The 27695-nt window shown below is 42.7% G+C and overlaps 1 protein-coding gene and 1 long non-coding RNA gene across 5 annotated transcripts in view; one reads left to right on the top strand and one right to left on the bottom strand.

Moving 5' to 3' along the window:
* Positions 1 to 27695, top strand: part of DPP6 (dipeptidyl peptidase like 6) — a 549686-nt gene that overhangs the window by 122209 nt on the left and 399782 nt on the right. Inside the window, exon 1 of one of the 3 annotated variants that reach the window (XM_064638369.1) lies at positions 25128 to 25417. The exons of the other annotated variants lie outside the window; for them this stretch is intronic. Coding sequence (XP_064494439.1) covers positions 25217 to 25417 — 201 coding nt within the window. The 5' untranslated portion in view covers positions 25128 to 25216. Of the gene's footprint in view, positions 1 to 25127; positions 25418 to 27695 lie in introns of those variants that run through there. 3 annotated transcript variants of the gene reach the window in all.
* Positions 23390 to 25381, bottom strand: LOC135403969 (uncharacterized). 2 transcript variants are annotated; one of them, XR_010425543.1, is made up of 2 exons: positions 25295 to 25381; positions 23390 to 25128 (listed from the first exon to the last, which is right to left on the bottom strand). It is a non-coding gene; the product is annotated as an uncharacterized LOC135403969 (long non-coding RNA). The 2 variants fall into 2 exon arrangements; XR_010425542.1 differs by having other exon boundaries at positions 25232 to 25344.

Here is a 27695-nt window from a genome sequence, read left to right as displayed (position 1 = left end):
CACCCTCAGGTCAATTGGCCTGCACATCCCAGTTTCAAAAATGAGTTAACTGCTGAAAATCAAAGGCATTTGTGCTCTCAAGTCAGATATGGAAGTGAGGTCAGGTATCCTGAGTAGCTTGAGGTCTTGCAGACATTTAAAATATGTATATGTTCATATTATGTGTTTGCAGTGCCTTCATTTATGGTATTTACATACATACTACAGAAGTGATTATGCATGCAATGATGATACCATCCTTGGTTTATTTTGATTTTGTCATATTTGAAAATTATTTAATACACGTAGAAATGTTGCACAGAGAGTGCTGGGTAGATTGAATTTGGGTTAGACCCCAAACATACCCCTTGTTTAATACCTATGGTGTTTCTTTTGTTGTGTCATAAGGCTGGAAAGTTCCCCTCATCTAGGTAAATACTGCCCAAGAAGGTGTCAGAATACATGGTTATTTAGGGCCACTTAGTCTCAGCTTCTGCCTTTTGCTTCTCTGGCCACACTGCCGTAGTAGCCACATGTAACAGCCTTTAATACCTTTTTCTTCACAATACTTTTATGCAAGGGCAGTGTTATGATCCACTTAGGAGTCTGACAGACACAGGACAGGATTAATTCATGACTGATTCAGGATTCTTGATTAAATGTAGACATATGAAGGGTGGACATGTTGCATCTGAGCTGGTCATTCCAGTTTCCTGCTAAAATTTGAGGGGATCTGGTGAGTGCACTTACCAAGGCTTGCACAGAACTCATCTCTGTGGGAAATAGATGCTGAAATAGATCAAATGACTCCTGACCTGAAGTGGTTATTACTTATAAAGGGAGCTTATGTAACTAGAGCTTAGGTATAAATATTTAAATTGTAGGAGATTAAAGGTGTGAAATAGAGCTCAGCTCATACACTGAGGGTATAACATGGCCAACAGCTCAGGTGATAAGAAAACAGTGAGTTAAATGTGGACTCCATGCTTGGTTTCTAGGGAAAATTGGACACAGCATTGGCTTGAGATCATTTTCTGTCACTACTGGGTTTTACTTGTGTCGCCTTGCAGATATAATGGAGGATGCAGGCTGAAAACAGGCAACTGTGGTGCATTGGAGTTGTATAACTGTGTTCATCCAAACATAAAGGAGAAGTTTCACCATGCAGGACAAAATCCATAGAAGTGAATGCATGTCTAGGTAGCACACCTCACACTGGCCTATCTGGCCTTTTTCCACAACAGAGGACAATCTAGAAGAGGAAAATTTATGCTGCTCTGTTGAAATGCAGGAATTTTTTGTGCCTGCTGAATGGTTTACTGCATGCTGTTAGTGAAGTCGTATGAAGAAGGAAGACTTACCATGTTGATATCTGGAAACTCTGAGGCTGCTACTCAGTATTGATTTAGCCATTGTCCACAGGAACACGAAGAATTATGCCTGCTGTGGTTGTTACACTTTCATCGTAAAGTCTTATTGAGCAGCCTTGGCCAGTAATACTAATGGATGGAGCACTATTAAGCTGACTGCTCTTGTAGGTCAAGATTTAGTAGATGCTCGGTGTTTCCTTTCTTAGTGAGTCTGCTCACAGTTTTCCTGGAGCGTGTTGGAACAACTAAGTTGTGTGAAAAATCTGTTTCTTCAAGTAATGTGGCTTCAAAGACTCCAGACACTTGAGGAACCTGAACTGATGGTACTGGAGGCATTAGGAGCTCTCACATACACTCTTCTACTAATCCTGAGAAGACACCTCTATTCCAGCCCTGTGGGTACAACTGAAGCAAGGACTTGAGAAGAGCACTGTGTTATCAGCTACTCTGTTGTAAATACTGTTTTTGTGAAAGTTTTCAGAGTGTGGGAAAACGACTCGTGAGTGGTTGTAAACTGCAAAACTAATGGGCCAGATAATTGCATAACTGTGTCATCTGGCATTATTAACAAGTGTTTTTAAGAGCTTAAAATTTCCTATGAATCTGATGAAAACTCTGGGTCAGCAGACCCTGCACTGGTATAGTTGCCTTTAATTTCATTGGAGTCAGATTTCACCATAGATACCTGATTCCTCTTGTGAACTTCATGGATTTAATTGCACATAGCATCTTTCTTGCTTTGAATGTTTTGTTCTTGGCTTTGTCAAAAGTAATGAACCACTGATAAAGGATGCTCAGAAAGCAGGGCTTCTCTTAGTTGGAAAAATTATCCACTCGAGTAGTGAGTGTATAGGAATGTAGGTGGTATTTCTGGTGATAGTAGAGTCCATAGACTTGAAGTTAATTCTTATGAAAGATATTGGATCTTAACAAGTTTTGATCCTTAGGGAAGCTAGTGGGCTTTTAATGTAAATGAAAATTTGAGATAGGAATGCCTTAAAAGATACAGATTCTTAATGTGCTTTTTTCTGGTTTAATCTTCTAAGAAAATATTCATGTTTTGCATAATTTTATTTCTTATATACTGAAAAGAGTTTGCCTGTTGCAGACAAGCTTGGAATACAGAATTATAGAATTAATTTCTTAAGGATATATATTACTAGTCTTTTGTCAGAAGCATTTTCCATAGGATTGCAATGCCAGCATTACAGTGCATTTGTTTAAGTGGCCACTTGTGAATCAAGGTCCTTTGTGACTCTGGTGAACACTTTGTGACTCTTATCTGCACATGTGAGCTTGTGTGTGCTGCCTAGTACGTTCATAAATAGCCCTGGAATTGTAGGATTGGCATCTGCCTCTTAATAAAATAGCCACAAGCTTCTCCTTCACTACAGGCAGCTTGAATGCCAGCAAACCCTGCTTTACTCTGTGGGTTTCTTCAGTCTTGCCTTGTTTTATGTGGAGATATTTCCCAAGAACAAGCATCTGTTGTGGGATGGTGTGAACTAAGACCTCTGGAACTAGTACAAACAGAAATCAGTTAAAAAAGATGCAAAATAGGAGTACTGAAGGGGGAAAAAAGAAGTGCTTGATTTTATTCTAAAAAGATTTTGTAGCATGTGCTGGGTTTAAATTTCTGTCAGCTTCATTTGTTGGGGATTTTATTTTCTCAAGAACAACTTATTAAAATGTATTTAAGCATCATATGTGAAGAATGATTGTGACAGAGAGCCCTTTAAGAGGTTAGCAAAGGGCAGTGGATCATGATGCTTGTAAATCATAAATTTAATATAAATGTGTATCTAGGAGCAGAGAGGTCTGAGACAGGGAGGTAAAAACCCTCCACCTTAATGGCCTTATGTTAAGTCTAATGAATTAAAATTCTCAAACAAAATTAGTCTCTGACCTTTTACCACCTTTGGACCATGCTCAAGTGTTTTAGTGGACAACTTAAGGTCTTCACTGTGGGTTTCATCCTGCCTGTGTTTGAGATGTGCCACAGAAGCATAACAAAGGCATTTGTCTATTCTTGGAAGTCAATGATGAACCTTGTAGTTATTCCCATACTTCTTTCAGTGGAGAAGATCATGCACACAGAGAGGAATAAATCTCCTTTATGTTTTCATAGTCTTATGGCTTCATACTTCAGGAGATGAGGTGACCTACTTAGGAAAAAAAAAAAAAGACGGTAAAAGAGAAGTAAAGGACAAAGGAGCAATAACCTAGTGGGGATTCGTGAAGAGTGATGGCAGAACAAACCGATCATTTTGGTTTCTGCAAGTGTGATTCAGCTTGCTTTGTGCTTGGGGCTCCCCATAGCTTAGCTTGCAGAGAACTCAGGGAAACTGAACCGTTCGAGATGTCAGAGTGTTGTGATTAGCAAGGGAGCATGACAGACTAAGCAGAGCAGAGGCTTCAGTGTTTGGAAAGAGACAGTTTAACCCTTAGCTCTGTGACTAGTTTTACTGTGTATATATTAATTCTCTCTTTTCTCACCTCTTGCATCTCCTGCTTCTGAAGATTGTAAACTGTTCAGAGCCAGAATTGACTTCCACTGTACATTTATATGTTGCCTGGCAGACTGAGACTCAAATCACAGTTGTGGTTTCTACCCGCTGCTGAAACATGAATAATAAACTTCCTTTTTATTTCACTAATTGTAACTCTGCATCTCTTGATACTCCCCTAGTTGTGCTCAGTTACTTGACAAGATTGATGAGACATTTCAGGGAATGCACACAGACCTTGCCTACCAGTTACCCAGCTGATGTCAGAATAGACCCCAGTGACTGCAGCTGAGCTTGGGATGGAGCATTACCAGAACTAAAGCAGAAGATGTGGTCCCAGATGGCCTTCCAGTAGTGACAGGTGCAGAAGTGGTGATGGCTTTTCTGTACATGTGTTGCACTTTGTTCTGTGCACATTGAACTGATAGGAGAAGCTGAGTTTTTTGCCAAATGCAGCATCCTCCTCTTGCTGAAACAGTACTCACATCACAACACATCTTAATATTCACAAATATCCCAGAGGATGTGCCATATCTATGCGAGAACAGTCTCACAGAAGCTCTGAACCTTTGAAATCTTGCCACTCCTTGTTTTTCTGCCAGCTGTGCTTCAGCATAAATGATCCAGTTGCTTCTCTCCCTAGAAGTCCTTAAGAATGAGCTTCATGATATAGTGGTTATGAGGCTGCTCAGAGACTGTTAAAACTTGACAAAAGAAACTCCCTGACTTCATGTGAGGGGAAAGTTTTCTGTGATCCACTAGATCCACAGAGCTTTTCCTCTGCAAAATAATTTTGTTCTGCTAACTTGAAAGAGATTCATTCTAGACATTCAGTTCAGATACCTGAGAGAGTAACCTGGGCTCTCTATAACCAATGGAGAGGAGGATACCCTTCCAGAGTGTGATTTCAGAGCTTATAAATTTTTTTAAGTGTGCTTAATTCCATTGATTGAAGACCCCAACTGTAGGTAGTAAGTATACTTTTCTAATGCCTTCTTTTGGTTGTTCTTTTCCCCTCCCAGTTTCCAGAGAAGTTGAGACACTCAGTCATGCTTGTGTGTTTCTGTCTAATTTTGCCTATTTGAGTAATATTATAACCAACTCTGTCAAAACAGCTTGAGGGTAGAAGTCTATTGCCACAATTTTCTTTAAATATAGGTAATCTGGTAAGAAAAGACATAATTCACAGACCCTTGAAGGGAGACTGCAGTGTAATTTTTTGTCTTCTCAAGCACTAGAGGCCTTATAAAGGAAGAGCTTTTATGAGATGCCCCATCTGCAGGACAAATTCCAGTTGGAGCTGATACCTCATTAGACACTGGAGGATTTAACCATTACCCTTGTCTTGTTGGAAAAGTTTGCTTCACTAGTTCTGCTCCACAAAAACACACGTTGGTTTTTTTTATGTCCTGCTTTTTATTGTCTGCTTTTAGACCAGTTTTTCGTTGTGTGACTGGCAAATCCCAGCACTGCCATCTGTGAGCAGCAGCACAAAATACCATCTGCTGTGAATGAGTCTCGTTGCTCTGTACCCATTAGAACATCACCGAAGGTGTGTGTTAAGATGCAGTGGAAGGCTGCAGGAGACAGAAGTGCAACTGGAGCAATGTTTTGTGCCATACGTGATCCCATTGACGCCAGTAGAATTATCTGAAGTTTAAATTAGCATATAACCTGACCTCAGCTGTTTAACATTAAGCAGTAGGGACAAACCTATTTCCATTAATCGTGGCGATGGTGGATGTAAAATGCCTGCATTAAGTCATTGTGCTAATTTAAGCAAGCAAAGGTTGCTGCTCTGATTTGAGACAGTAAGAAATAAGAAGGAAATCTGCGGTAAGGAAATGGGAAAAGTAAGTGGTGCCAAAAATTTCTTTCAAGCAATGCTTTTTGTGGTGCATTAGTTTTTTGCATTGCTTTCCTAAACCGGTGTAATTTCAGCTTGAAAAGAACAGTGCCCACTTAATAGAAGTTTCTGACACTGACATTATATAAATAAGGCACTGAACTTAAGGATTGTTCTGCCCTTTTGACATATATAGAAGGTTATTGCTTTTCCTGTGCGTATTTGCGTTTCAAATAGTAGAAAGAAATTTGGTTATTGCAGGTGGTCAGTTCATTCAGACTCATAACGTTTCTCAGCTTGTAATGTAGGAGCTTAGGCAGGGAAGATAAGCAATGAAATATTCTGAACTTCTCGCTTTTATGGGTCATCAACAGAAGCAGGTTTTGGAAAGATTAAAATGTGTTTTGTAGTTGTGATATGACATATATTTTATTGCATTGTAATACACTAGTGAAATGACTAGTGGTGCTTTGAAATGTCGGTGGTACTCATTTCTGCCAGAGTCATGAAAGATGTGTACAGACAAGGGCATCACACGTGACATTCAGAGTGCGGGAAGAGAGTGAAATATTGCCCCATTGTATAAATAGAAAAGCTTACTAAAATATCAAAAGACTGCTCATTTAAACAGCATGCTGTGGCTGTATTTTCTTTACAAATAAACAAGAATCCTGGTTCCTTACACATAAATAACCCCAGGGATGAACATAGTATCTCATAAATGCTCTACTCCCCTAGCCAGTACCTGTCTGAGTTTAATTTGGTGCTTTTGGGATAATTCAGTTCTTCTTTCACTACACAGAGGCTTAACATCTGGAGACTGTGCAAAGGCTCTTAGTGGACTCTGGATCAGGCCCGAGTTCCAGCTTTAGACCATCAAAAGTTTGGAAGCCCTGCATGTCTCCTGTCTGCACTGAGGCTCCAAACCCTGCCATGCCGGTGCTTTGTGTGTGTGTGTGTGTGTGTCCCTGCCTATGTATATGCAAGCACTGAGATATTTGGTAGCATTTTCAAAGTGAATCTGGGTTGGTGGAAGTCAACTTTCCTCTCCAGTCATGTCTCGGTGTGGATTGAGGTGAACTGCCTGAACTTCATCTACAGCAGTTTGGAGGTCTTGAGGGTGGGATGAGGAGATGAGTGTTATCTGTGGCTTAGAAGGAATTCCATGTAATCCCCTTTGGATAATGCCTGCTGACCTTTCTTTTCAGCTGCCTTGTGCATGTCTGGTCATCTATGGACAGATTATTGTCACACCGTCACAGCAGCTATGGAGATGCACATTTCCATGTGAATTTCCAGATGCAATATTCCTCCTTCTGAGGAAAACATTTTGCTTGGCGTGGCCAGCCTAGGATCTCCACTGGCCATTTTTAGGTCGTGGGTGTTGCACAACATTCCAGCTACGATCCGTTGTGCCTGGAGCTTGTCCAGCACAAGGATCATGCTTGCATCATCAAGCTGAGGTGAGAAGGCTGCCTGACCTGTATGCCCATTAAAAGCTAAGGCAATTAGAAGAGTGTTCTCCAGGACTCTGGAATGTGTTTCTGTTCACAGATCTGAAAAAGACCATACTTAAAGAGTTGGAGTAAGTTGCAAAAGGCAGAGAGGACTTGCTCCTCCTGCACTGAAGCAAATGATAGCTTGAAATGGCTTGCTGCCTGAATTTCTGTAAAACTAATGACTTTAAAGCTGTTGAAATTTTATTGAGTGGTTAATGACATTAGGGGACAGAGACCCATGAAGAGGCAATTTTTTAATTGTTTTAAATCTAAATAAACAAAATGTTATCATAGCACGTGCAGTATTTCCACTCTGTTTTTTATAAATTACCTTTTCCTCCAGAACTTCCTTTGCTTAGTGTTACAGACAGAAAACATATCATTGATTTGGTTTGATGATTTTAAGATTATGTGATTCATCAGATACTTCCTCAGCCTGCCAGTAATCCTAGAAACAGGAATGTATCTGGGCATAGAAACACTGCTTCTATACTTCTGCCTTCCCATGGTAATCTGCCCTACATTGCAGAGCCCTCTGGCCATCCTGTGTGGAGACAGCCTGGAAGCAAGAACATATGGTGCCTCTTGTATGAGGGAAGTGAGAGAGGGGTGTCACATGCTGTCAGATACATAAACCTGCTCATCTGCTGCCTAAAGACCCAGAGTCCTCAAGAGAAGAAAAGGGAAGTCTTCCTATCCCCTCTCCTTGTACTGATACACAGTAAATCAGAATTGCTGTGTGCAAAGGGGAAGGACATGTATCTCCCCTGTTATGCCCAGATGATTGGCAGAGTCCTGGAAGAGATATGTAAATGGCAGACTGATGGGCAGTGTTTTCTTTACATGCATCACCATTGGTGTGCAGCTCTTTGCCCAGCAAGCAGGTTTCTCTGACGTACCCAGACACAAGTTCAGAAACAAAATGTCTCAAAGCAGAGTGCTTTATTTATAAATAAGCACCCATGTCTAAAAAGGCAATACTATTTCAGGCGTTCCCCTAAATTTAATGGGAATCAGGCAACTAAATACTCAAAACACCTGAAAAGCTCAGTTTTGAAATGCAGTCATTTTAAAAAGGACAATCTGCTGTAGACTAACTCCTTTTAAGAGCACAGAAGCTTAGTAGTGGCTTGTCCCAGTACAGTGGGTGACCTTCCCTCTCTGTTTTGAGGTCAGAGGGAGCAAGAGTGGCACAGACTAGGAACTGCTGTCCACAGACAGGGTGTCTGGCCAGGGCAGTGTTTAGGAGAAGGGTATGTTCGTGCCATGAAGAAGTACCACTGTGATTAGGCTTAGGAAGCAAGAGATGTGTTAGTGTCAAGCTTGGGGAGAGCTGCTGTGTCCTAGGTAGAGGAGCATGGGAAAAATCCCTCAAGAGCAAGGAAAGATGTCTTACAGGGAGAAATGAGGTATGGCACTACCTTGGGTAGCAGGAAAGGAAGGATGAGTTACTTTCAACTGTTTTTTTTTTCTATGGGTCCTGAATTGAAACACGGGGTTGTTAATAAGTCTTAATTCTGCTTTGTATGTTTCTCACTCTCCTTGAGGAGCAAAATTAATGAAGTATTGAGAATTAGTCAAGCTTTATCCTTAATAGGAAAGAAAATGATAGAGCTGGAGAAAGCAAAGAGTGAAAGGATTGTAGGTCTTTGCAAAGTAAAGGTTGGTTGATGAGGTGATTGTCCAGAGTGTTACCACCATCATATAAAGCTGTAGCCCTGGTCTTGCAAATATTTCCATGCAGACAGAACAACATTTCTTACAGAACTGGACCACATGATCACATTATTAGGATGTCCCATTCCTGAGGATAAGCATTTTCAACTTCAGGTGCAACCCTGCTATCACTGAATTCAGTGGAGAACTTTGCAGGTGCTTTGCTAAGGCAGGATAGGTGCTTAAGTAAATGGCATAGTGCATGAACACCTATGTTTTCTTGCAAAATTGGGTAGCAGATTGCAGTTCTGGAGCGTGTTCTAGCTTCTTACTTCCCCTCCTCTCCAGCTATCAATTATTCTTTCTGGTTTAGATCCTATGGGAGAAATTATTTCTCTTTTGCTATTTGTGTTGCAGTGAAACATTACCAACCTCTTATTAGTTTCCTGTACTAATTATCTCAACAGTTGCACTATTCTGCTCATCTTCTTCATTCACCATGAAGGAAGAATTCCTATTCCAGCAGGAATAATGGAATCACTTTGCTGTCCCCTTTCTCTGCACGCTGCAAACAAATAGAGTAAAAGCATGGTAGATCCTGACCCTGCTGTACACAAAATGGAGTGCTCATGATCTTGTAGGAGGGCAGATGTTTTGAAATGCTTCTGTGGAGAAGTTTGAGGAGTTTTGCAGTGTGCCATAGTTCAGTGCTTGCACAGCTGTCACTCTCTCCCGTGTACATTGTCACAAAACAGCCATGTGCTCCTTTGAATGGAATATTTCAGCCCAGAGGTTTCAATATTTTAAAAACATTTGTGCATAGAAAACCACAGTGGTTTAATATGAATGTCAGCATCCCTCATTTGTCAGGAGTGCTTACAGGCAGGCATCTGCTGTGATACCAGTTATGTACAGAAGGAAAATTAGAAATGTTACCCAACATGTTACTGGTGTAATTAAACTGAATGAAATATAAAGGAGGAGTGTGCAATAAATAATAAAATTATTTATTGAAAAAACTAAGGGCTGCTAACACTTATCTACCAGAAGATTTTGCAATGGCAGACTTAATAAATATGCCTTTTCTGTGGCACTGTTTGCCACAAAACATAAATCCTTTTTGTTAAATAAGAGGACTGAAAGGAAGCAGAGTTATGGAAATACATGGCGGTGAAGAGAAGGCGATGAGTTATTCTAATATAAAAGGCTGTCTCATATCTCCAACACTGACCTTTACCCAGTGAAATACATTTACAATGTTACATGTTACTTGTTAATAATTTCAACTACTCTGATGTTTGAGTTCTCAACTCTTAGCTCAAATATGTATTTTAAAGTTACCATGACTATTTTCTGAGAAACAAAGGAAGTCTGATCATTTTTCATATGTAGACATAACTAGGACAAATGTCTGTCCTTGGGATCCAGGTGCTTTCCTACCATTAATCTTCACAGCCCTGTGTCTGGGGTAGGTGGAGGTTATTATACACACATTTTATTCCTGGGGTAAGTGAAACAGAATCAGAGAAGCTTGCCCAGAATTTAATCCTGGTCTGACTGAAGCCAGTAGGAGGTAAATGCATCACTTTACTGGAGGCATAATTTACCACGTAGTAAAGATGCAAGTCAGTAATCAGGAGTTCCTGCCTGCACATCCAACAGCCAAATCACTTGGCTCTGGTCTGTTTGCTGACTCTGTTGTACATGTAGGCCAGTTTGGAGCTCCAGATAAACCTGTGTGAGATGGACTTATATTTTAAATGAGGCTGAGATGGTGTTTCAGCTTCTGCTATTTTCTGTCTTTCAAAAACCTCCTCACAGCAGTTCTCTAAGTTGTAAAAATTCTGCGTATCTTTTATTTTGTTCTTTGGAAATGTTCATCTGGTATTTGTGACCTTGGCATAGGGTAGCAGGTAGGTCTTGTACTAATGTTAATCATGTGTAAAGGCATTTGTAAAGGTATTTGAAAGGATACCATTCTCAGAGGAATAATCAGGGCACAGTCTGCAAAGTAATGAAAATTTAAAAATAACTAGTCGAACAATGCAATGTAGAAATGAATAGGCTGTAGAAAAACCCACCTAATGTAGAGGTAGTCTGCCTATTTCTAGCACACTTTTTATAAAGAAAGGCAATATTGACATATTGGCTCTAATTTCAGATGCTTTAATAAAACAATATCTTGCTACACAGGCTCAAAGATTACTCCTCTCTCTGTAGAGTGTCTTTAGTAGCTTTTGCTCTCTTTTTCTGTTGCTGAGTGTTGCAATATAGGGGCCAAATGACTCCGGGTTATTAGAGTGCTAAGGCCAAAGAAGAAATATGTATCTAATCAAATAATCTGCAGAATGCATTTCTGGCTTTTTCACACCTCCCCTCATCTCATTGCTTTCCCTCTGTCACCTTTTGCCGGGAAGGAGAGGCTCAAGCAGTGCGTGTGTACCACAGAAAGGTGTTCATTGGGGTTAAATCAATCTTCTTTAAAAATTGGGTCACTTCCTTGCCTATGAGAGTACAGCCCTGGGAAATGGGTTGTTGTGGATCATGGGTGGTATCAAAGTCAGTAGCAATATGCTGTTGAACAGTCATCTGTTCAAGGGAGAGGGCATGGAAGGAGGGTGAGACTCTACCTCATTGCAAATTACTTTTCCCAGTACTTATCTATTCATAGATCATATTCACTCTTGCACCAGGGCAGTGCTACTCTTCTAACTTGTTGCAGTGCTTTGATTTCAAGACCAAGGTCCAGATAATCATCATCTTTTTTAATGTTTCAGAAAGCCTCAGAACATCCCATGTTCTAGTGGGCACCCTGCACAGAGATTAGAGCTGAGAACGACTCAGGTTTCAAGGCTACGAAAACTTTGCTGCTGTGAGCTGGGATGGGTAATCAATCTTGGAATTGTCTGTTCTGTGGCAAGACAAAGAATAAAATTAGTTTGGGTCAACTCAAATGATTTATTTTCATCTCAGGCCTTTTTTAAATTTTTTGTTCTTCATCCAAATTTCAAAACCACTTCACTTTTGGATATAAATTGGTGTTATATTTGGGCTGAAAGTGATCAGTTTGTATCTTCTAACCTTAAGCAATAAATCCCCACCCACAAATGTCTTTGAACTGGAATTTTCTTTTAAACTAGCCCTTTTTCCACCAGAAGTTTTAACTTCGATGGATCAGCATTTTCTGAGAGTATCATCAAATAGTTCCTGACCAGCTCTCTTGAGTGCCTGATAACAGTCAGATAAAAGAATTGCAATTGGACATGCTTTCCAAACGAGAGCTCATTTCATGTGCAATCACTATGCTTTCACATAGAGGGTGATTTCATACATTTCAAAAGAAACTTCATTATCATCTTTTTTTTTTTTCCACGTTTTTATATCCTCATGAGGTTATAATGGTTTTTTAAATTATAAAAAAGAGGTTCTACATAATAGGAGAATCCTAGATTATGTTTGACTCAGGCTCTCCATTTAGGTTGCTCTGGCTTTTTTGGAACATTTTATATTGTATTTTGGTATTGCTTTGTGTTTTACTGCCTATTCAATATATTTCCCACAGAGACCAGTTCTGTGTGTTTCCTGTAGTGAAGACTATTCAAATGGGCTATAATCCTGTAATAGTTTATAGCAAAATCAATTTGATATGCCTTGAAAAATATTCTCTTGTATTACAGTCAAAGGAAATGTGTGTGCAGAGCTAAGAATTTGTACTTGTGAATTTCTTGAAGTTGGAAATGCATGTGCTTGTATAATTGAGGGCCTTCTTATGTTTGACTTAATTTTTTATTTTCCCACTTCTTTTCAAGGAGAATCCTTTTTTGATCACTGTATTAGTTAGGAAGATTTTAAGGATTTTAAGCCTGTATTTCAGGAGAAGCTCTCCTGAAATACTCTTCAGCAGTATTTTGTGCTAATTTAGCTCCAAATGTTCTGAGTGCCTCCATGGAAGTAATTAGGTGAATTATTGCTGTGTAGCTCTGTGTACAGTACCTGCCTGGCAGCACATCCTCAAGTTAAAATTTAAGAACTACTGCAGCACCCTCAAGTGGTGATGCTGATCTGTATTTACAGGGTTTTTTTTCCCAAATGTTTATTTCTAGGCTTATGAATCATTTCAGTGTTTTGGGCTGACCTGCTCGGATTTGTCAGACCCTGCAGTCCTTACTCAAGTAAAGTTCCCAGTAAATACGATTAATCACTTTGGAATCTGAACAACAATCTCGGGGAAGTTTTCCTTGGATTGTCAAATGATTTTATGGAGGGCATAAAGCATTCTCTGTGCCTGCAGAAACTGTGTCTTTTCTGTCAGTTGGACTGGAATAAATAACCTGAGAACCTTTTAGAAAGAGTAACCAGCACACTGGGGTTTTACTTTGGACTGCAGCTGCAAACATGGAACAACTGTGGCATCAGAAACACAATTCCCTGAGCACACACACTCACCCCAGTGACATCTACAGCAATGACTTAGGAAGAATGAATGCTATTTCTTAGGGAAGTTTTACTGTCTTTGTGGTGCAGTTCTCAGACTTCAGCTTTTTTCCATTAGCTCCCTATTTTAAACGAGCAGCTGTGTACCAGATCAGATGAACAGCTCTGGTCTGGGGCCCATTGCTTCCCAAATTAGCAAGTGGCACCTCTCCTGATGCTTCATCTCCTTCTAATTCTGCTGAGCCTTCCCAGTAACAAGAGTCATTACCCATTAAAATAAAAGGCCATGGGATGTCTGTGCACTCTACTGCCCCCAGATCAGACTTGTCTGAGCAAATCACTCAGCTCTGCTGATCTCATCTGTAAAACACCAACAAGAAGTTTCATCTGAGAAATTTACTGTAAGTCTTAATGGATGTTGCCTCCACTTTAAGGGCCTTAAGTGAAAACAGAGATCAAAATGTTTACTTTCTTGTCTCTTCTAAGAGTGTGTGCCTGGGAGAGGGCACAGAGTGGTGGGAGTGGAAGTGCTCCCTCACCACCAGAGCTGCTTTGTGCCCTGTGTGCTAATGCTGTGGGTTAGCAGCATGGCACAGCTACTTGTTTACCATTGCAACTTCTACCAGGTCAGGCACGTTTTCTGCATCAAACTCAGAGAACAGGCTTGACAAGCACTATAAATAAAACAATTTTATTGCTGGAGGGTAGAAGGTGATCCAGACTCTTATTTATAAAATTGTATTGATCCAAATGAATTTTCCTCAGATTAGTATTAATAATGAATTTTAGATTTCTTTTTTTCTTTTTGCCCTCTTTAAGCTATTTGATATAGGTAATAGAAATCACTAGCATTTTAGGCTTTGTCCTCTCGTCATTCTTTTTTTCTTATTTTTTTTTTTTTTTTGGCCTCTCTGTTAGAAAAAGACTAACTTTAAGTGTGCCATCTAGGTTGTCATCTATGTAAGAGACTGCATTGTGTTCACAAGACAAACATGTCAGTAGAGGGCAGGGTCGAACAGTAGTGAGTTTTCAAAGGGATCTGATAAAGAAATGACAACTATTTTCTAATATGAAGTATATAACAGACAAAACCTGTGTGTGGTGAAGCATATTTAATGCAATGGCTGTGCTCTCATCTTAGAGGCCTGTTGTCAGCTTAGAAATCACATTATGATCTTTTTTATTTTTTCTATAGAAAAACACTATAGGTAACAAAAAAAAAAGAGTGAGAGAGAGATTACTTCATAAATTTGCCTTAGGCTGCTCCTAAAATAAGCAGGAAGGTGCAATCAGACCTCTGCCACCATGGCTGCAGTAGTAAGCTGGGATGTGCTGGCAGCCCACACTGCAGCTGACCCACAAACCTACTTTAAGACATTTTGGGGCACATGTGGGGCTTGCAAGGTGGCAGGGCATGCAGCTTCTGCTGTCTCTGAAACTAGGTGGCCTGGCTAGAGATTTGTCTGGGGCGGGGAGGGGAGCTGAAGCTCAGCATGAGAATCCCAGTCAAGAGTCAGTCACGAGAACAGGGAGCCCTTCAGCCTTGGATCATAAGCACAACGTACAGGTACATTACAGATAAAGCTCCTCTACAGCTCCTTGGAAAAAGCAGGCCAAAGATGAAATCATTGCCAGTGTACTTATTTAGAAATAGGCCTTGGTGAGTGTTCTGAAAGTAACGCTATTTCAGGCTTAAGAGACCAGGAAATTCCAAAGGTTTGAGCCCCTTTCAAGTGTTTTCTTTCCTTTTTCATAGGATCATAGAATCATAGTATCATTTAGGTTGGAAAAGACCTTTAAGTTCACTGAATCCAACTGTTAACCCATCAGTGCCGAGCTCACCACTAAAACACATCCAAAAGTGCCACCCCTGCACATCTTTTAAATACCTCCAAGGAGTGACTGCACCACTTCCCTTGACAGCCCGGTCCAGTGCTTGACATCCCTTTGCATGGAGAAATTTTTCCTAATATCCAATCTAAATCTCCCCTGACACAACTTGAGGACGTTTCCTGTCATCCTTTTGCTTGTTACTTGGGAGAAGAAACCAACCCCACCTGGCTACAATCTCCTTTCAGATAGTTGTAATGAGCAATAAGGTCTCCCCTGAGCTTTCTCCAGGCTGAACAACCCCAACTCCCTCAAACGCTCCTCAAGTTTTGAGCTCTAATACAAGTCAAGTTCCAATACTTTCTTGCAAGTTTTTTAATACAAAGAAAGCTCTGTGTGTTTCAAGATGAAGCAGATGCTTTTTTTGCAACAAAATCCCAGGTCATTTAAATTCTTGCCTGTTCAATTCTGGCCAAAACACAGTTTTGCCCCTATTTGGGGTGACTGTCCCACTTACTGGTTGTGTCATCTCTGTTGTCCAGCAAATGTTTCCACCTCTGACAAGCTGTTGCCTGCATTTGTCATAATGTGCTGCAAATGTCAGTACCACGTGCTCTTTATCTTCAAGGACCCATATGTTTCTGGATGACACAAATAGGCCATGCTAATTGGTTTTGAGGCGTCATCCACTTCCAAAAATACCAAGCAACACCAACACAGGGATATACCCCTTTGAATGGAGAGACTCTTTTCTCAGTAAAGGATATTTTCAAGAAATTTATTATCCTCAGAATCAGTAGTGAATTCTGTTTTACCAAGTTACTGGATAGTCAAAGACATATTTAAATTGGTGAATAATGGCTAGAATGAATAATTCCCACAGAAAAATGGTAAAATTCGTTCAGGTTCATGAAATTGAAGAAGGTAATACTGTGGTTCTGTATATGAAATCATTGGAGATGTAATGTTGAGAAACAGTTTAATGATTTAAGAATCCTAAGTTCTACATAAAATGGTGGTGCTGATTCTGTCTGCCCGTTGCTGATAAAGTTCCTGGAGGGAAGGTAGCATCCAGTGTAGCAAGCCATCTTTTGTCAGAAACTGTTATTGCCTTAAGTCATGGTGGCTTCATTCTTTCCACAGTTGCTTTCAGTGATGGTGCTTTTACAACATAGAGCTCTGGCTGTGCTGCTGAAGTCATGTTGCAGAAACTGTGATGGACTCAAAGATTGGTTCTGGGGCCCTGTTGTGACATTTTGAGCTACCTAGTTGCTGCTTGCCTGCTTTGTGGAGAGGAATGAGAGGATCTGAACACTGCTGTGTGCTTGCATAACTTGGAGGGAATTATTTTTCTCTGGCAGAGAAAATCAGACCTCTTTCAGAGGTTTGAAATTATCAGTTATAGTCAGAATTTCACTGGATTACCTTTGTCACAGTCACATTCAGATCATGATGAAGAAGCTTGTATTTCCTGCTTAGCAGAGTCCTGGATTGCTTTTATCTTTGTGGTGAAATTATTGAACATCTCTAAAGTTAGTTTTCACACTTTTTTTAGCTTGGTTCACTTGACATGCTTTTATGATTCCTTGGCATATGCAAATAAATATACATATAGATCTGCCTCTGAGTCAGGAGGGACTAGAAATATGCATGACTTGTTTGACAAAGCTTTGGGTTTATTCATTTTTTAAAGATACTGCTTAGCAAGCCAATAAGATCTCTATCAGGTTAACTAGCAACTAGAAATAAAGTGCCCCTAAATTTAGGTACATGCAGTGAATAAAGCAAGATGCATGTGAATATCCCTTGGAATTTTCCAAAGCAGCAGCTCATATTGATTATGCCATCACTGATCTGATTTTGATAATTCCAGTGTGTATTCCAGTACCTCACGTTGCTAAAACCTTTGCAATGCCTCTGGCATACATTGAAAGAGTGTGGTAAAGTTAAAAGGAAGCACATATGTTGATGAGTTAAATCCAGGCACATCCTAAGAGGTATTTAAAATGAAAATCTCTCGTTGGTTGGCTTGTTTGTTGACCCTGAATAACTGTGGTCATAAACCTGTGTTAAATTGGTAAGGACATAATTCATTATTCTCCTATCAGTATTCAATTCTTGTCTTTGTGTCTCCCACCTCTTAAGAAATGAATACACTCTTTGACAGCCATTTGTGATCCTGTATATTTGCTGTTACATAGTGGCAGTTGACCAGAAGCATTTACAAACCTTTAAAATAACTTCCATGACCTTCACCCATTTTAGACTTTGTTACTAAGACAGGTGAATTGGACAAATGATGTAGTTTGTACTTAGAAGACTATGAGTTAGCTGGTAAGCTTTTTTTGCTAATCAATTTTTGAAGGCAAATGGGCAGGAATGAATGTGTACCAACTCTAATAGTGAAGTAGCACAAACATCTACCAATTCAAACTAGTGCCAAAGCTAAAAAGCAATTATTTACTTTTAGGAGATTTCAGGAGGTTTTCAGACAGCTAATCTAGAACTGTGCTCCATAAAGTCCCTGCTTACAGCCCACTTAACCCCAGATAAATGGAACTCATTAGATGCTTTTCTGACCAGTCTGAAAACTTTCTGAAGTACTCATGGTGGCAGCTCTGTACATTCAAAACTGCCCTGAGAAGACATCTCAAGAGAAACGCTCACCTGTCTGTAATCCTGATGAGAGACAGAAACCAGACTGAATTGTACCTTCAAGATTGCCTGATCCAGTATTTATTCCTAGAGGATATCCAACATGCTCTCTCACAGGGAGGTTTTTACAAACCTCCATCATTGCTCCTCTCTTTGTAAAAGGCTGCAAGAGAAAAATATTTGAATATGCTGAATCTGTGCCAAACTGGAGGAAGAAGCATATGTCTGGCAGGGCCAGAATGAGAACAAAGAAGTAGGAGGATATTTGGTTAGACTAGGCTAGCCTTTTTGAGATGTCCACTTCTCGCTCTCTATTTTTTTTCCCCTGCATATTCACATTTGTCTCTAGGGTTTCTTTCAGCTGTGGGGTTCCAAAACCTAAAATTGTGTCATTACATCCCCTGGGTCTTTTAGTAAATCTAGGTTTTAGTTCTTCTCTTCCAAGCAGCAAAAAAACTGAATTTAATGACAGCTAGTCTGAGGTGTCATAGATCTGTTTAAAGAGAATCTCTGTATAATAAAGAAGAAGTCTTTAAATAAAATTATTTTGTCTTGTCTGCTCCCTTTGAAATCTGTGGCACGCATTCGAAATGCCGACTCATTAAATTCCTTCTGTTTCTCCAAGATTCTGCATGCACAAGTTCTTTTTGGCAAGTGAAAATTCAGAATTTCTCCAAGGTATGTTGCTTCTGTGTGCTACCAATTCTACAGTGGTGAATTAGAGAGGAATTGCATCAGCTTCTCCCAATAGGGGCAATTAAGGATGTGCAGATATGGCTCATGAACATGAATGGAGCAGGAATCTTGTGCATCCCTTTCACAGGTAGAGCTGAGCACATCTCTTGCCTTGAGACACTCCGTCTGAAGCAGCTGTGACTGAAGTGCCTGTGGATGCTTTTGCAACACAGTTACTTTTCTGGTAGTCCTGCAGCAGTCCTACTTTACCTTTGTGAAGAAAAATATATTCCCTTTTCTTGCTGAAAACACCCTTGGGAGATAGATTAATCAGGCAACCTTGTTGTTGTCATGGCATATCTGACTTGAGCATCAAATACTGTCAGGTTACAAAGCAGAGAAAAATATGCATCGTGGGACCAGTTCAGCAACATTAGCAGAGTCTTGCATGGATGGCAACAGCTTCTGGCATCCGAAGAAAGATGTATTTATCTGTAACTTTAATGCTCAACTTCCTGGCTTCTCTTGAAGACACGGAATTGGGATCTCATCCTAACTTCTCTCAGACAAAGCTTCCAAAGACAGAATATTTATTAAGACAAGAAGGACTGTCTGCAGCACGAATTTCTATTGGCATGTGTGGCAGTACTAGGTACAGAGGTAGGCCAGGCCCCCAAGGTGGTGTACAGCTGTACAAACACATGTACCTCAGTACCTTCTTTTACTTAGGCTTTGCAGTTACCTTTTCAAGCGCCAGACTTGCACAGCCATTGTTTCTGACTCCTCTCTTCTGTGTTTTTTTTACCCCTGTCTTTCATCACCTCTGCACCAACTGCAAAATCATAAAAAAACGTATGGGAAAGACCTTCCTGGTCATGTGGTCTATCCTTTTGCCAGTTGGCAGGATTATGCCTTACAGCACATTTTCTAATGCCTCATACAGACTATTTATAAATGCCCTCAGCGTTAGGACTTTCACCCATTTCCTTTGGAAACAGTCCTGCTCACACTACTGGGAAGAACCTGCTGATATTCAGCTATGTGTTCTTGATTTCATTTAATTAGACCTAGGTGTGTATCAAGACTCTTGGTGGATAAAATCACCTGTCTACTGACCACTGAGACAACATTTATCCACCAGGTGTCGGAAGTGCCCTCTGGAGCAGCTGATCTCCTGGTTTTGAAAATTCTCCCAATTGTGTGGCTCCATTTGACCTTGTACCACCCCAGCCTGTCTCCCCACTCTCCAGGCATGTTAGTGCTTTCCATCTCTGACTGTTTTGGTCCACTTCTTCTCTGCCTCTTTGACCTCACTTGCCTTCATCTCCTTTTTCTCTCAGCCCCTCCTGGTACTTCACTGTGTCCCTGACTCTTCTGTATGCTTTTAATTTTTTTCTTCGCAGCTCCCTCTGGGCCCAACTCTTTCCCTGAAGAGCCTTTTTTTCCAGCCTACCTTTTTTTTCCCCAAAAAAATCATCTATCCTGTAAAGCCACAATTGCCTGCTGTTCCCAGTACTTGAGTATCAGTGTTTTCTTTTCTCCACAAAAAGCCTTCACTCAGCCACTTCTATAAGATTCAATTATTCTTGCAGTGCCTAGAAAACTAATTTTCCCAATGTTTCTCTTAGTCCAGCCCAGAAAGCTGTCTTGTTTATTTAGGGATTTGTCTTTTTTTTTATTTTTTTTTTTTAATCATTGTAAGGCCTGTGAGATTATTTTTCTCAGTAGAGTGTGATGCCAGAGAGAAATATGCTTCTCTATGTCCTAAAGTCACTCACTCCAATGCTGCATTTCTACATAACTTGCTCTGAGATGCTAACAGCACAAACAATGAGCTAAGAAAGTGAACAGATCAGTGTTCTAATTCCACAATATGTATCACCCCTCAGCCTTCTGCAGCCCTGCTGTCACTGGTCTTGACACGGTGGTGTGCTCCCCCCAGCATACACATCAGATCAAAATGAACCATCAGTTGTATCCTCAGGGACTGCTGAGTTGGTGCATTTGACATAGGAGAGAGATTTTCTGTTCTGTTTTGGTCTGGTTGAATTTTTAGTTGACACCAGACAGCAGATGTATAGAGGGTGTATGCCTGGGGCCATTGAAGATTCGTGAGTTGGATGTTTTTTTCTTGGCTAACAATGGTAATAGGAGTTAAAATAGTGTATCGTTGTTTCTCTAGTGACTAGAAAGTTGCTATTATAAAAAAAACCCAGAAGATTTATATTAATAAATACAGTCATTTTAAGAGAAAATACTCACTAGGCCTTTTCTGAGGTGATATAAAAAAATAACCAGGAAATTAAAAATTCCTTTAAAAGTTCATTGGAAAATGAAAATATAATATTTCAAGTAATAAAAAGTGTATTTGAACTATTGAAAAAATATTTTTTCTTAAACTCTCCCTGCTGATCAGCTGCTTAGTAACTATCACCACTTGCAAACTGGAAACATGTTTAGCTCTGTCTGCAACAAACTCTGTATTATTTAGATGACAAGTTCGTAAATTGCTTTGTCAGAACAGAAGAATGGAACATGAATAACTATGCTCTAACTCCCTGACAAATAGAAGTAATATCTAAAAAAAACATATCCAAGGATAATATTGCTGGATTGTTTCTTTACATTGTTACTCTGATAGCCAGTGTTATTCTGAGCTAGCTTGTCTGAAAAGAAATATTTTATGTAAAGTTTTAAAGGCAGTAGGGCTTGGGTTTGACCTGCTTTTGATCGTGTTACATTAATAGTGCTGAAATGTGGGGACACTGTTTATTTATACAACGTGGGGAAAAGTGTCATTTTTATCTGTATACTTTAAAAATGTCAGTAAAACATACTTTGCTGCTGCAGAGAAAATGTCTTAAGCTAACACACTTTATTTTGATGGAAATGTCACTAGTTAGGAATCAAACCTCCTTTCAAAACTTTGGATGCTGAATTAAATATACAACTAAGAGATGCTTGAGGACACTGTTTGTTTTGAAATGCTTTGATTTTTATCTTGGGATCTCTTTGCAGGATTTAGGGAAAGGATCTTTCCTACATGTAAGATGTGTCTTTAAAGACAAGACTTACATTTGTACTTTTGAAATATTTTGCCTCCTTAAACATATTTCATAACAGAAGTTCCTTGCTTCTCCTCAAAGCTTGCCATAGGCGGAAAAGGTCTTTTGCTGCAATGAAACCCCAATTACTGATGTGGTGTTTGTTTATTGACATTTTACTGTCATGTCTCGATGTTTCCTGTGTTTCTGTTTTTTGGCTCCATCCTGTTTTCCGTGCCCCGTTGATGTGCACACTGTATGACAGTATGTGGTCGTATAACCAGGATATCGTAGAGGCCTCTGGGCTCCAAGTCATGCACAGGTGAGCAGCAAATTAACCACGGACTTGCAAGTGGAGAGCAGAGGGCTTCCAACACTGAGCAGTGACTCAGGAGCACTGGGTTGTGTCCCTCCCTAACAGGCAGGCAGGACTACCATAACACATGCTTGTAGGGGACAAGCTACATCCTGAGAGAACTTGTGCGCAGCAGACTGGAGTGCTCTCCAGAGTCCGTAATGAAATCATCTGGGTCCCCTGTGACTCAGAAAAATCCTACTGCTTTCAGAAATGGCATCGACAGACTGACTCTACTGAAGCTTATTGCAGGGGGTTTTTCAAGATATTTCAGCCTCCAGCTGCCTGCTCAGCCCTTCTACACAAAGTCACTTTCACTGTAGCAGGGTGACAGAAATGTGTCTTTGCACTTCCCAACTGGTGCAAATCATCTTCCTTCACCCACTGTGATACCCAGAACATGACATGACATTGCTTCTGCTGTCCCTGGTCTGTCATGGAGTGGAGAGCTGGAATCAGGAAGGCCTTTAAATACCTGTAATTATTTATTTTAGAGCAAGTGAATCACAGCCCGAAGCTGCACGATCAGGATATTTTGGTGGATGAGGACCATTTGGCTGTTTGTTTTTCACTGAGCTTTTAAAGTGTTTGACACTGCAATTTTGTGTTCCCTTAATATAATTTTTACATGAACTGTGTACACACATACATGCACGATATATGCATGCATGACTAGACAAATTCAATTATGTGAAATCTTGGTTCTTAAGAATTAAAACCACAAACAATGCATTTGGAGCTGAATTGGTCCTTAGTGGCTCTTTCAGTTTTGAATTGAGCTGTAAGGCTGAATGTTTTCTTTTTTATGTACTTTCTTTGAGGCTTTTTAATTCAGACATTTAATCTTTGGTGTTTTTCCCTGCCTAGTGGTTTTATCTTTTCTTTTTTTGTGACTTTCTTTGATTATTCCTTTGTGTCCTAGTTTTTCCTTAGAAGTTAAAAATGTATTATTTCTTTTAATTTGTTTCTCTTGATCCTTTTATTTTCAGCACTAGTTGTCACCAATTCCAAATATCATAAAATCATTCTTAATGCATTTCAAGGTGGGATTTATCTGAGCTACCTGTCCAGATTTTTGGCAGTCAGTTTGTGTCTAAACAGAAGTTACGAGGGGTCTGAGTGGCTTCTGGAAAGTTACGTCTGTTGTGATTTGTGTTGCTGTGATGTAGAAGATAGACCTTTGCTTCAGAGCATTGTGTGCTCATCTTGTTTTTTAATTAAATGTCAGGATCTCAGTTGTGAAGATCAAAATGATTCCTTCTTTCAAGTTGCATCATAAAGGCGACAGAGCGTTTGTTTTTGTTTTCTCTCTTGATGAGATAAGGTTCCCTTTTCATCTAAATGTTAAGACTTATCATCCCTGACTTTGAAAACACAAATAAAAAGCAGTGGATAAAACTATTCAGATATAAAGAGATTTTTGATCAGTTGTTGAAATCATGGAGGGTGGGACAGTTGCACTTTAAAATACTCTGTACGTGATCTACTGAAGTGAGGGGGTTTTTCAATACTAATGGAAGTCACATATATCAAAAATGGTATTATCTTGACAGCTAAAACTTTAATCAAGAAAATGTTTAGAAACATTTCAGCCCATCAAATCCACCGGTTAAAGTATACTCAAGTTTGTGAGCTCTTCAGCAGCAAGTCTCTCAATGGGAATGGGCAAAAGCTGGTTTATGCTTTGTGTGTTGTAATCCCAAAATCTCTGGTAAATTTAGAGGTCAAAGAGGAGGATTTCGGGGAGCAGAAATAGGGGACAGCAACTCTGCCACTTTCCTTTAAACCTAAGCATTCGTTGCTATGGAAACCACGGAGCTTGATGCTGGAGCAACAGGAATTGTCACCCTCTATCCCGACGCAGCCGTGCTGGGCTGGCGGGGGCTGGACCCCGAGCCCAAGCCCGGGAGCGTGGCCGAGCACATTCCCGCTGTCCCTGCCGGGAGCGTTGATCGGCGGCCGCGCTTCCCGGGCCCAGGGAGCGGATCCCGGCGCTCCCGCGCAAGGGCCGCGGCGGCGGGCGAGTCCCAGTCGGCCCTGGACCCGACCCCGACCCCAACCCCAGCCCAGCCCAGCTCAGCCCAATCCCGGATCCATCCCCGGCGCCGGGACCGCGGTTGTTTATCCCCAGCCGGTGCCGCTTTGGGCGGATTTCCACTGAGGGGCGCTGAAGCACGTTTTAATGCAGCAAAAAATGAATTAATACAAAAATAGTAAGAGAGACACGATTTACCAGAATCTTTTAAAAAAGCGACGACAACAACCACCTCCCAAAAAAAGCCACCCCGCAACCCTCCCTTCTCCCTCCTTTCCTCGACCGTGGTTGGAAGGAGGAGGACGGGCGGAGGGGACGGGGATGGGCACTGCCCGCTTGCCGGGCTGGGATGTGCCCGCGGCCGCTGGGCAGGGCAGGGCAGCGGGGAGGCTTCACCCGCCCTTCCCTCGCCCCCTCCCCGGGGCCGAGCCGCTCCGCGCACATCGGCATCCCGGAGCCCCTCCAGCTGCCGGTCCCGCCTCCCTCCTCCCCGCCTCGCCTGCCCCCTCCCCACCTCTTTTTCTCTCTCTCTCACGGCTGGCGATCAGGTGTCTGTTGCCTTTTTTTTTTTTTTTTTTTTTTTTTTTGAGTTGTTTCCCCGGGAAAAAAAAAAAACAGGCAGAAAAAAAAAAAAGGTGCCGAAAAGGATATGGTTGTAGAAGAGCCCTCCTTCCCCAGAAGAGCAACGTGCTTTGAATGAGGCTTCCCAGCCTCTTCCACTCCGTCTCACACACTCTGTCACTCTGCCTCTCGCTTGTGCACACTGTTGGTATGCGACCTCGGAGGCGACTGCTCCGCCACCTCTGCCTGGGGAGCCGCTGACAGCGAGCGATTGAGCCAGCCCCCCTTCCTTTTTTTTTCCACCTGCTTTTGCAAACACACACGCACACCCCCAAAGCACATTTAATGCTGATCCACTCAGGCGCCATTATCGGGGGTACGTCTTCGTGGAGTGTTTTGGTTCTTTTTTTTTCTTCTCTTTTATCTTTTTTTTTCCTTCCCAGCACTGGATGGTGCAGCATTCCCGGGGCCTGTGGTGTTACGGCTCGATTGCGTTTTATTATTTATTTGTCTATCTTCTCTCTTCTTCCCCCCCTCACTCCCCCCGTCTCTGCTCTCTCGATCTCCCCCCCCCCCCCCCCCCCCCGCTTCTTTCCGGGTGCCGGTGCAGAGGACCGGGGAGCAGGATTCCTCGTTCTTCCTTCCACTGACGTGGGACTGATCCTCACCCGCGTGTAGCATGCTGTAGCCAAAACAGAAGAGAGGAGGGGGAGAAAAAAAGAAGCGGCTCTCTTTCCCTCCCTCTCCCTCGTTTCCCGCGGATTGACTTCATGGCTTCACTGTACCAGCGGTTCAGCGGGAAGATCAACACCTCCCGCTCGTTCCCCATTCCCCCCGAAGCGAGTCACCTCTTGGGCGCCCAGAGCAGCGAGGAGGACGGAGCTGCCGGCAAGACCTCGCGTCCATTGCAACAGGAAAGCAGCCGGCCCCGCTTCCAGTACCAGTCGCGAAGTGACTGCGAGGAGGAGGATGTAAGCGCCGGTGTCGTTCGCGTGAGGCTGGGTTGGGTTTTGGGTGCCCCCCCCTCCCCGCCCCCCGTCCTGCCGGATGCCTGTGTGCCCCTCTAGGCTGCCGGCGATTCCTCGCTGTTTGTCCACTCTTCCGGGCGGGTCTTTGCGCTCCGTTTCTTCCACTGAAGTGCCGGGGATAGTACGGGACGGAGCGCGCCGTGACCCGAGCCGAGCCGGGACTCGCCCGCCCCGCGCTGTCCCTGCACCTTTCCCCGTTACCTGGCTCCTGGCGCGGCTCCGCTGCCGTGGAACGGGCATGGGGGGCGCGGGGTCATCTCATTAGGAAACGGCAAGTGCGAGCTCCGGCCGTCTCCCTCCAAGAGAGGTGACAAGGCTCCCCATCCCCCCTTTTTAATTTTTTTTATTATTATTTTTATTTTATTGTTATTCCGTGTTTTACCCTTTCACACTCCCCCGGGGCAGAAGTCTTCACCTTGTCCCTCCCTCCTCGCTCTCCCGTCAACCTCCCCCTAACCTGGCAGCAGGGAAACTTTTTAACCCCTGAGCAACCGTTTTTGGATCTCTCTCTCCCCCCTCCCCGAAGCCCCCGGGCGAGTCCTCCGCGGGGAAGGCGCAAACTTCGGCCGCTCACCTTCCGCTCCCGCACTGCCTCCGAGAGCAGCGACTTCAAAGGGTGTATCTGCATATTGCCTTAGTAACGAGTGACTCATCCAGGCCGCCGGCTGGCTGCTATGTCCGATGGAGTTAAACTGGCCTGGGTCGATGGCCCCTAGTTCTTTCGGGGTGATGAGGAGTGGGAAGAGGGGATTTGAAAAGCGGGGAAACTAAGAGAAGAAGAACTAGTGACAGATCAAAACATGTGGCTCCCCATCGCTGGCTGGTGTTAGGTTTGCAGAGGGATTTGAGTGTGTTTTGCCTCTGTGGAAGCACACACAAGGGGAAGCAAATGGCTGCAGTTGGGAATAATGTTTGTGTCTGTTAAAAATACTTCTTGCCCGAGTGGGACGCGTTAGCTTTGCGGCAGGGCTCAGCTTTGGTTCTGGGAGCCTTCCCAAGAAAGGCACTGCTTCAAGCCAGGACAGCAGGTCTGCTTCACTCGGGAGACAGTTGTGTATGCAGGGAAATTTCCTCGGGTTATCTTTTTAATCCCCGTCAATTTCCCCGTCCTTTCGTAAACTCTTTTGCGGTCCGTAGAGCAAGGGGCACTTCTGCCAGCGACGAGGCCAATCGACCTACACCTCTGCCAGCGGTGGCTGTCATGCTGATAGCCCCGGGGGCCAGCGGTGGCAGGAACCTGAATTGAGTCTTCCCTGTGACTCGCTCACCGGCAACAATTTTGGCACTGCAGCTCCTTGGCCCTGGCAAACTGCAGGAAGGGACCGATCCCCTTTCCCGTGTGCCTGAAGCCACTCCTGACCCTTCCCCGGCGTGGCTGGGACACGAGCCCTTCCCGGCGGTGTACTGGGCTCTAGATGTCGCTGCGAGCCAGCGCAGTGCCGCCGCCGGGGCTGGGCTCAGGCGCATTTCCCTCATTATGTGTTTTAATTTCCCTTCCCTGGATTTGGAGACAGATGTCTGGAGCCGCTCCTCCGGTCACCAGGAGCGCTGAGCCCGGAAGCGAAGGAAAGCCAGCAGTTTATGGCATGAGCGAGTGATTTGTGCTGACAGGCTCCAAAATAATGTTAATAAGGACATTATTAAATTTCTATAAGGAGAGGGGTTTTTTGTTTGCGTTCTGTTGTTGTTGTTATGGGGGTTTTTCCCCCCTTTTATTTTCTTTTCTCCCCTCAGAATAGTGCGTGGGTGGAGAGAAAGGTGCCTGCCTCAGTGCCTTCAGCAATTAAGTGCAAAAAGTGTGGCCAGAAACAGGGATTTGGGGTGACTTCTAAACGCACGTGGACACTTTGTGTGAATTATTTTTATACGGGGCAGCGCGTCTCATAAAGTGCCCTGGACCGGGTCGGGCAGTTCACAGGCGCTCTCGTCCAGCGGAGAGCGGGCAGCCGGCACGGATGGTCTCCAGCGGAGGGTCGTTTAGGTCGGAAGGGTGAAATCATGACGAAGCCAGTGGAAATGGTGTTCGAACCGTGTGTTTCGGGAAGCGGGGTGTCCTGCCCGGGCAGAGGGGAGCGGAGGCAGAGGGCAGGCACCGTCAGGACGGGGGCGGGACCGCCGGAGGTGTCCGCGGTGCTGAACCGGGGCGGAGCGGGGCCGGGCGGAGCTGTCCCTGGTGCCGAGCCCCTTCTGTCCAGGGTCGGGTGGAGCTGTCCGCGGTCCT

The sequence above is a fragment of the Pseudopipra pipra genome, chromosome 1 (genome assembly GCF_036250125.1).
Source record: "Pseudopipra pipra isolate bDixPip1 chromosome 1, bDixPip1.hap1, whole genome shotgun sequence".
In the NCBI taxonomy this organism is placed as follows: domain Eukaryota; kingdom Metazoa; phylum Chordata; class Aves; order Passeriformes; family Pipridae; genus Pseudopipra; species Pseudopipra pipra.
The sequence above is the reverse complement of the archived record's forward strand: the minus strand, read 5'-3'. Positions and strand labels throughout refer to the sequence as shown.